This window comes from Brachionichthys hirsutus, unplaced genomic scaffold (assembly GCF_040956055.1).
Source record: "Brachionichthys hirsutus isolate HB-005 unplaced genomic scaffold, CSIRO-AGI_Bhir_v1 contig_674, whole genome shotgun sequence".
In the NCBI taxonomy this organism is placed as follows: domain Eukaryota; kingdom Metazoa; phylum Chordata; class Actinopteri; order Lophiiformes; family Brachionichthyidae; genus Brachionichthys; species Brachionichthys hirsutus.
Genome location: NW_027181077.1, coordinates 4,202 through 13,551, shown reverse-complemented (window position 1 = coordinate 13,551; position 9,350 = coordinate 4,202). Strand labels below are relative to the sequence as shown.

At 43.0% G+C, this 9,350-nt stretch overlaps 1 protein-coding gene across 1 annotated transcript; it reads left to right on the top strand.

The window, feature by feature from the left end:
• Positions 1 to 1,531: 1,531 nt before the first annotated feature.
• On the top strand, positions 1,532 to 8,890 carry LOC137917234 (DNA repair protein XRCC4-like; the record flags this gene model as incomplete). The annotated part of the gene is given in 6 exon segments (XM_068760053.1): positions 1,532 to 1,698; positions 2,213 to 2,380; positions 3,284 to 3,360; positions 6,383 to 6,441; positions 6,443 to 6,504; positions 8,719 to 8,890. Coding segments are annotated over 6 exon segments (705 nt in total), but the record flags the coding sequence as incomplete, so codon positions are not given.
• Between the last annotated feature and the right edge of the window lie 460 nt (positions 8,891 to 9,350).

The following is a 9,350-nucleotide window of genomic DNA, read 5'->3' as shown; positions in this document are numbered from 1 at the left end:
CCCGCTATTTGTTCAGCTCAGCATGTCTTCATATAGTTAGTAATGTGTAGTTTACAATAGTGTGAAAGTTGCAGCACTTTTGATGTGGACTTGATGACTCGCACCCTGTTGAAATTCACAAATACCACCATAACCCATCTCTGCCGCGCCTCGTACACTGGCCTCATGGTTTCTATTAAATAATGGACAGTCTTGCACAAACACTGACTTCCAGCCATGCCAACTTGTCGATGACTAATGAAGTTCGTTGTCACACAGAATCCCCCTAAATCACAGAGAGGAGCCTGCACTGGATCACCGTGACATCCTGATGTTGCTCTGGATCTTTATGAGTTCCTGGGAACCTGTATCCCTTAAGATCCTGGGTGGTCTCCTCTGTGTCACAATCCCATTAAGGAGACAGTTGTTTAATCCCTGACTTCCTTGTCGGTATGCAAATAGAGTTTTCGAGAATCATCAATCGGTATTAAGCCCGTTGTCGAAAGGTTCTGAAAGGCGTCATTATCTTTAATAGGTCACCAGCATTTTATAGGGACTGTTTCGTGTTTGGCTACCCTGTTTTGTTTTCTTATGTTCCTCCTATAGAAATGTATGAATGTGGCAAAACCTTTTTTTTGGTGTTGCTGTGAACAAAAGTGAGAAATGGGGAAGAAGTAACAAAGTCCAACATTGAGAGATGGAAACAAACAAAAACAAAACACAGAAATGGACTGACTTGAAATCATATACGTTTGCGGCTTTGAGGCTGTGGTGGCAACTGTGAGGTGGAAGTCCACTCAACACGTGTTCAGGTTCACCTGTGGAGCGGAAACAGCTGTGTGGCTTGCCAGGACAGCATCGGCCCAGGAAAAAGAAAAATCACAAGCATTTTATGGGATCTTTTGAAGATGGCGGCTTTATTCCGGTGGGACTCCGGACTTGAAGCAGTCCAGTGAAGATTTAGCACCTCTTCGCCTTCTGGTTTCCCAGTGCGTCGTGATCAGTACCTCAGTTCATGTGTGCATGGGAGAATCTCCCCGGCAACAGATTGTGCTGCTACTTGCAAATATGCCTGATACTGCAGCATCAATGAGCGCCCTCACATTCGTCTGTGGCGTGCTGCAGAGCCTCAGCCCTGCGCTGTGACCCGGTGCCAAAATGCAGACCAAATGAGGAATTTTATTATACCTGAAGCCTGCCTGCGATTCCAAATGAGAAGCACTAGAGAGGAAACTGTGTTCACTTGCATAGTTTGCCGATGACCAGAAGAACTCGCCCCGTCATCTTTGGTCTCCTGCTTCAAAGAAAACATGATGTCATGTTTTTTCAGCACCTCTGTATTGCAGGAATGACATTGAGGTGTTTACTCATTTTTCACTGCAAGGAAGTTTTGGGAATGACTTTGGATTTGTGGGATATCTTACTGCTCCCAAGTAAAATTCTTCCAGCTTCTTCTCGACTCTAGAAGGAAGTCTAGAATCAAGAGGGGGACCCCCTTACTGTAGGGAACATCGAATTTGATCTTGGTCTGTCTTTCTCCTCCTTTCTTCAGGTGACCTTGGGTTCTGTGGAGCTCCAGCCAGCTCCAGATCCTCTAGAGCTGAACCAGGAGATGATTGGCCAATCTCTAAAGCGCTGCATGGATCTAGATTCCGATCATTGCAAGCTTATGGATGAGAACAACAAACTGAAACGGGAGCATCAGAGGATTCTCCATGAGTAAGGAAGCGATGGAAAGCAGGGCAGAGAGAATATGTTGTGGAGAACTAATTTCAAGTTTAGATGAGAAGAGTCACCTCATGTTCAGTATTTGTGTACTGATTGTCTTGTTTGCATGCAGGGATTTTTGCCTTTTGAATGGTTTTGCCAGCAGTTTATGTTGATTCATCCAATATAACATCATTATTGGTCACTCATTTCAGAGGGTTCCACCCAGTTTTGCAGACTAGGCTTGAGATTCTGGAAACTCACTCGTAATGAGTCACTTTTGTCTCGTTTTATTTTATATATTCCAGGTGCTTTTTTTGTGTGTGATTGTTTATCTGGGTATTCGTTCCCTGATCTGTGTTTGTGCAGAGCGTAGACATCAGCATCATTTTTTCTAGGACATGTATAGCAATTTATCTGTGCATGTTTCTCTCCTCATGCCAGTGCACACATACAGTATGGGAGTGGGAGTGCAGTTGCTTGTATGTACTGTAGGTTCTTTTGCACGTCTGTTTTTCTTAACCAGGCTGGAGCAGCAGGTTCAGGATAAGGAGACGTTGGAGAGGGAGCTGTACTCACGTTTTGTCACGGTGCTTAACGAGAAGAAGGCCAAGATCAGAGGCCTGCAGGATGCCCTCCGCCAGCTCCAACGCAGTACTCATCACCACCAGAGCGATGAGGAGCAGAGGGGAAGGTCTGCACGGCAAAGCGTCCTTTCATTCTGTGATGTTCCGTCATAAATCGAGTGAAAAAAATTTGTTTTCTAAAATCTGTGGGTTTTCATTAAAAGCTGAAAGACAAACCAAAAACAAACCCCAAATTCATGCAGTATTGAAGAATCTATTATTGCATTGATTAATTATTTGGCCTATGAAACAGGAGACATTTCCCATAATAACCCTGGAGTCTTAGATGATGTCATCAGATGTCTCATTCAGTCTGAAGTCGAGTGTACTTTTTATACTGACTATTACTTTTACTGTAACGTGAAGCAAGAAAAAGCAGCTACCAGTAATTATCGTTAAGATTAAAAAACGTGAAGCTGAATCCATCAAATCCTGCCAAGGCAATGATCCATGTTCTGTCAGTAATTGCTGCAGCTCTGGTCTTGTTTTGTCGTAGACTCATGCTAGACTTCTTGTTTCACACTTTATGACTAACTCTTTTTTACAACTCAAACATAGCTTGGCACTTAATTTAGCTAATTTACCTTTGAGTGGGGGAGAATTTTGTATTCAGAGTCAACAGAGGCCGTTTCTTTGGTTGCACACTTTCAAATTTGGTTTCCAAGCAAGTCAGATGTGTCAGATGTGCGTATGTGTGGGCCACACCTTTGGCACTTCCAGAGTACAGACGGTTGCTGATGTTTACAAGCCTGCGTGATATCTTCCGTCATTGCTCATGCACAGTGTCTGGAGGATTTTACTCATCACATGTATCTGGCTTTGCAGATGTCTCTCGGGGTCAATATAATAGAAGTTATTGAAAGGTGACGAGTCAAAGATTTATGGGTTAATGTTTTTTTCTTTTCTTTTTCTTCCACGGTCTCCCTCACACACGCACATGCTAATTTCTCTACATAAAACCTGACCTTCAGTGCTGGAAGCCAGGACGGAAGAGAGGAAACAGTTGGGGGCATCCATCCATCTCAAGGGCCAACTATTCTCATCACAGGTGTGTGTGTGTGTGTGTGTGTGTGTGTGTTAAAAATACAGTCATCAATCAAAAAGAGAAAGCTGCTTCTCCACCCATTAACCAAGCTATGCTTTGCCAACTAATCTAGAATTCATAACTGGGTATTAAGATGCTTAACCCTTATGCGGTGTTAGGGTCTGAACGGACCCGGTTAACACCAAATTAAGATAAATAAATAAGCACAGCATAAGGGTTAATATAAAACAAGAAAACCTCCGCCGACCACCTCAATCTCCCTATATTGTGACTTACACCAAAATATTTTTTATTTTATCAATAGTTTTAGATTCCATAACCATGAAAACAAACCTTTAGCATTGGATTCACGTTGATATCATTATTAGTTTTGAAGCTATTCTCAAAAAGCACACTTTCAGATACAACAAATCCATTTGCCTACTACTGCAAAAATGGAACCTGCTTTGTGGAGGTATTAATAAGAGAGATATTATTGAATGGGTCCAAAAACAAAATAGTTTTGTTGTGAAAATTGACCCCGGTTTCAACTGGATCTGTTTCCTCAGGTATTAAAGCTAGAAGTAGGGAATACGGGACGACATTTCCTGAAAATGTCATCAAGATCCGTCCAGATTTAATTATCTTGCTTAACAGACAGACATAAAAATGCCGGCAAAAACATAACCTCCTCTGTCAGAATATGGTGCCAATAGCCATTATAATGAACAGATTGAAACATCTCCTTTCTAACTTCTCAGAATTAAGTAATGGAGGCCTTTCGTAATGGATAAATCTGAAATCAACTAGTACAATTAAAAACAAAACATGATGAGGTAATCCCAGGGTAAGATTCACTTACGTAGGTTCAGGTGACTTTAATGCGATTCGGATTGTCTGCTGTGTATTAAAGCTCAAAGGCACAGCAAGGACTAAGATATGTACGGTATTGGTTAAACGGTTAAAGATGGGGCCAAGTTCAACTTATTTAGTACTTTCTTATTCACCTCCATAGAGACAGCGACGCTCAATCCCACACATTAGACTCACAATATTAACACTAATATTAATCACTAACATGCTCCAAATGTTTTTTTGCCCATTCTCAATACTCACTTTTGAGGTCAGAGGCCGTGATGTGACTCGGCATCGATTCAGACTCTTGAGAGTAAACTTTAGCTTTTACTCAAACTTATTTTATTGTACAATAAAGTTGACAGTTGAATACAACTGATTATATAAGCGGGGGGGGGTTTAACATTCACTTAAAAGAGCTCACAACCAAAGCGTATACCCTCGGGTAGCCGAGTTCTGGGAAACACTCATCAGTGAGTCATAAATCCACCCAGTGAAGTCTGCAGTGATTGCTTCAACACGGCCAGCAGTGAGGTGGTCTCCCCCCCCCCTTCCTCCATCATGCAGAGCAGCCGTGATATCACATCTGCTAAGTCATACCTCCCCATCTTCTGTAATGCTGCGACGCGCTGGGATAACCCACCGATCCTGCTCTCAATGGATGCGTTTGTGCTCAGAGCCATGTTCGTACCCCCCCGACAGGACAATACAGCGAAGCACATTGATGTAGGCTCTGCTGTTTGGCTCTTGTTGTTATTACTCACTTTCTTTCTCTCTTACACACACACACACACACACACACACACACGTAAAGCCCTCCCTCCCTCCTTTCCCCTGCTTGGCTTAATTGAAGATGGATGGAGGTTGCAGATTGCACAGCAAGAGTCCTTGCTCACAAGCTGTTGTCCAGAAACACTTTACAATGCTTTCTTTTGTTTTCAGCCTGTCAGGGAATTTCACTGGGCACTCGCTGCTTATCTTAGCTTTCTAACATTATGGGTGTGTGTTCCAAAACTGTTGTAGTATTTACACTAATGCAGTAGTCCAACAAATGATTCTCTGGGCGTTTCTCACTTGGCCTTTTAAGCACGGTGGTGGAAACAAGCCATACATTCGTGTCATGGCTCTTGACAATAAGCCTGCATTGTTACTTCTGCTTGGTATTTGTGCAGCCATCAGTTTAGTAACCTTAGCGATCAGTTCATGCACAGCCACCTTCACAATCACTGGTGGGGACGTGAGACATACGGTATGAGTTATGACAATGTTTTGTTTATGAATTCTGTGAACTTAAGAAGTAAAGCTGATCGATTTTGAGTCGCCACCCATTTGGCGAGTGCAAGGTTCGACCCAGATCTGAATCTGTGTGTGCCACAGCAAGATTTCTCCTTTGTTTGCATTCAACAATCTACTCGGCCGTCGTCTTCTTGTCGGCTACGCATTTTCCCCTTTGACGTGGTCGGTCGCGGTGCACCCTCGGGGCGTGTTGTCATACTGTTGATGCCTGATAAGAGAGAGTAATGATGGGGAAGAATTTCAGACAAAAGAAGACACTCTCTCTTTGACTCCTTCCACGTTTAGCCTCCAGGTTTGGCTTCTGACTTTGAGGATATACAAAGCATATCACTCACACTTAGCTGGCGGAAGATAAAGGAGATAAAGATGGAGGAAGGTGTTGCTGCTAAGGTGGAAGGAAGGGGTCGATAAAATGACAGACATTGCCTTTTTTAGCCAGATGGGCTGTAACTCCAGTTGATGTATTTATTTTTATTGCAAATATCCACTTTGGCAATTCCTGCATCTGTAATAAAAGATCAGACAGACAATGCAGTGTCAGGTTTCTAATGCTACCTCTCATTCTGTCCATCTGTGAGTTCAAATTGGCTTGCAGCATTGTTAAAGGGCAACAGCAGTGTTCGCTTGGCCCTTTACATATATAAATGATTAAATCCCAAAGTGACCAGACTTGTGGGGAATGTCAGATTGTTTTTCCAGATAAAGGTCTCAGGACTTTGGGAATAGAGTGGACCAGGGTTAACTAAGGTCATCTCAGGCAACGCGAGCCGTGAAACTTCCACAAAATGTGCCAAAACCAGCATCGGCAGGGAATTAGTTCAAGCAATGAAGATGGTGAGTTTGGCCTTTGAGTTAAACCACCCATGTTTATTTGTAATGCATGTGCTGTTTGCAGGGCGTGATCTGCTGTGTCACGGGGTGTCTTTGGAACATACTGTTTCTGACGATGAAGAAGCAACAGCTCACAGGGCAGCGGAGGATTTTCCACGCCCAGAGCTCGGACCCTTGTGACCACAGGTCAGTTGGATAACCAGTGTAACGGAAAACGGACCACTCGACACCGTGCCTTCCCACGGGGAGGAGACACTTCTATTAAGAGACAATTTAACAGGAATTAAGAGATGACTTTTAGATGCCCAGTCTTCTTTCAGCTAAGTCGTAATCTGTGAACCAGTTTAGAGGAGTTCTGGAGCAGTGTAAGGAAAAGCATTTCAAAGCTTATCATTAGGGCTCTGTGAAACATTTTTCTCCTTGCCCTCAAATTTGATCCATGACTTCCTCTCGACATTCAGACAAACATCTGAGAAACCACCGCTGCAACAGATGTGTGGTCCCCTGCTGAGTTTTTATCTTCACTCCCAAGGCTGAATCATCATTTAGTCGTCAGCATTGGTATAACAGAAAAAAGAAAAAGCGCTTCCTGGCATCAACCGGTGTCCGGTCTGGGCTCTGCACCTTTCCGTGTGATTATTTAACATGTTTTCTCGATCTTACATTATTGATTCCATTCATAATTGGGGACATACAAGACTGCAGCACTCGTCTTAAATGTGGATCTGGTCTCCAGGTGGAAAGAGTTTCTGCTGTCTGAAGAAAATGCTTTTTCAAGTTAACAGTGGCTGTTTAATTTATGTCTTTTTGATTTCATTCGAGGATTGACACCGTGCTGCTATGAATCTGAACATCTTAACTTAACTTGATAAATATGATCTGCTGTCTCTGACAGTTGAAGAGATAAATCACCTCCTGACAATGTTTTTATTCCCACAGTTGTCTCCTGAGCTTCCGACTCAAACATACAGTGTTGTGGGGTCCGTCAGCATTCAACAGCTGCTCATTTCTTCACACCATACTCACTCGGCGCACGAGAATACTTGGACGGCTTTAGAATTACAAATAGGCTCGGGCCATCATAGCATATATTACGAAAGAATCCACACCCTGCCAGACAACCGTCAGAGGACAGCCTATATGGTCTGACACGGAGTATAAATATCCAGGGGGATGTCTTGGAGTACAACTTGAAGTCAGACAAATACATTAATCAGTGAAAAAGGGGGCAGCAAAAATCTGTACTTCTTCAAAACGCTGCTTTCATTTCATTGTCAGTCACCATGTTTTAAATATTCTGCGGTGAATTTGCGGAGAGCATGTGGGTCTTGTTTGTTTGTGTTGAAATGTTACAAAAACACACACAAAAACAATGAGGAAGGTTGTATCTGTTGCCAGCAAACTGCTCAGCATTGGTTTGATGAGCCTAAAAGATATCGATAGAGCCGATCTCTTTATCAAGTCGAGAAAATCTCTTCTGACCCCGGGCACCCACCCTTCATGGTCTTTGATCTGTTAGCCTCTGGGCGTAGTTTCTGGCAGCCATCCCTTAACCCCCCCCCCCAAAAAAACCGGGTCATTGATACAGCAAGTAATTAAATTCCAACATCAACCTTTGGTTTTAATCATTGTGTCATCAAGAGTGATGACAACAATAGGAGCTGTGATTTTTCTTTAAATTTAAGAATTAATGTGAAGAACCTGGGTAAAATAATTCCATTTTTAGAGACATGAATATATTGAACTGTTATTCCAATGTGCGTTGATTGAGGGGCTAAAATAATGCTTCAAAATGTGGTTTTGTTTATTTAGAGCAGATAATATATTACCGCTAACGTTTCCTTCCCTCTTCACCCTAGTCCACCTTCCTCCTCAATGAATAGATCAGATCAGAATTCTTTATTAATCCACCAGAGAAATTATTCAGATGCCGCCGCTCCAATGGATGTCACACACACAAATAGATGACATCCTCCTGACGGACACGATTTAAACCCCTTAAACGTCAGCCTATGACGGTGAAAATGTTCTCTTGATCGCTAGCCATCTATGTGGCAAGCTGCTAACGGCGAGTTAAACCGTCTTGGCATACTCTGGGAAAATACGTTAACAACCGGGCAACACTGCTATGGAAGTGTCCACAGATTTGATGCCAGATTTGGTCCCAGATTGTGAAAGCAGTTTTTCAGAACCCCAGAGCTCATTCTGCCTCCTGGTTTGATTTAACTATGGCAATTACTCGCCACAGTCCACAAGAGAGTTTTGCCCTTTGTCTCTCTAATTCAATAAATCAAAAGCAGAACAAGTGGTGACGCCTTCTTTTCCCAAATGTTACAATCAAAGCCTTGTCCAAATGCGTCAGTGGTCATGTGATAACAGACGCTCAAACCCCCCACCCAGGAAGGGTTCTTCAGGAACTGATAGCATTGGTGCTAATGACTTGGAGGACACAGCAGAGAAATCAGAGTGTGGAAGCAATTTCTCTCAAGAGTTCGCCCTGAGCTCAAATGTGGCTGCCAAGCCCCTCAATGCTGAGTCTTTGTGGGATCAGATTAAGTGCAACAACTACTGAGGGACAGCCAGCTACACCCAGAAAACAGGGTGTCACCACCAAGGCAACCAAAGCTGCGTTGTTGCTGCTTATTCATCATGTCTTATGTGATGTTTCATCATGAAAATAAACGACACACCATATCTTTCATTTTCCTTTTTGTAAACTAGCATTTTAGTGAACAACAATTTAATCTCTCTGTTTTTTTCTTCTTCTCCTTTTTTCCCAGCTGCCCTTTCATTCAGTCGAATGCTCTGCGGCCCAAATTGCCTGAGGGCTGCGGTGCAAGGGGTTAATAGGGTTATGTTGTTTCTCACTATCTTCTACCTCTTCTTTTTTTTTTACCCCTGCTACCAGCCCTCCGGCCATCACAGCGTGTCTTCACACTGACAGTAGTGAACCTGTGGAGACCTATCCCCAGTCTTTATTTGACCATTCTAAGTTGGGAGACTGAGCTCCGTCAGTGGAGTAAAATAAAATG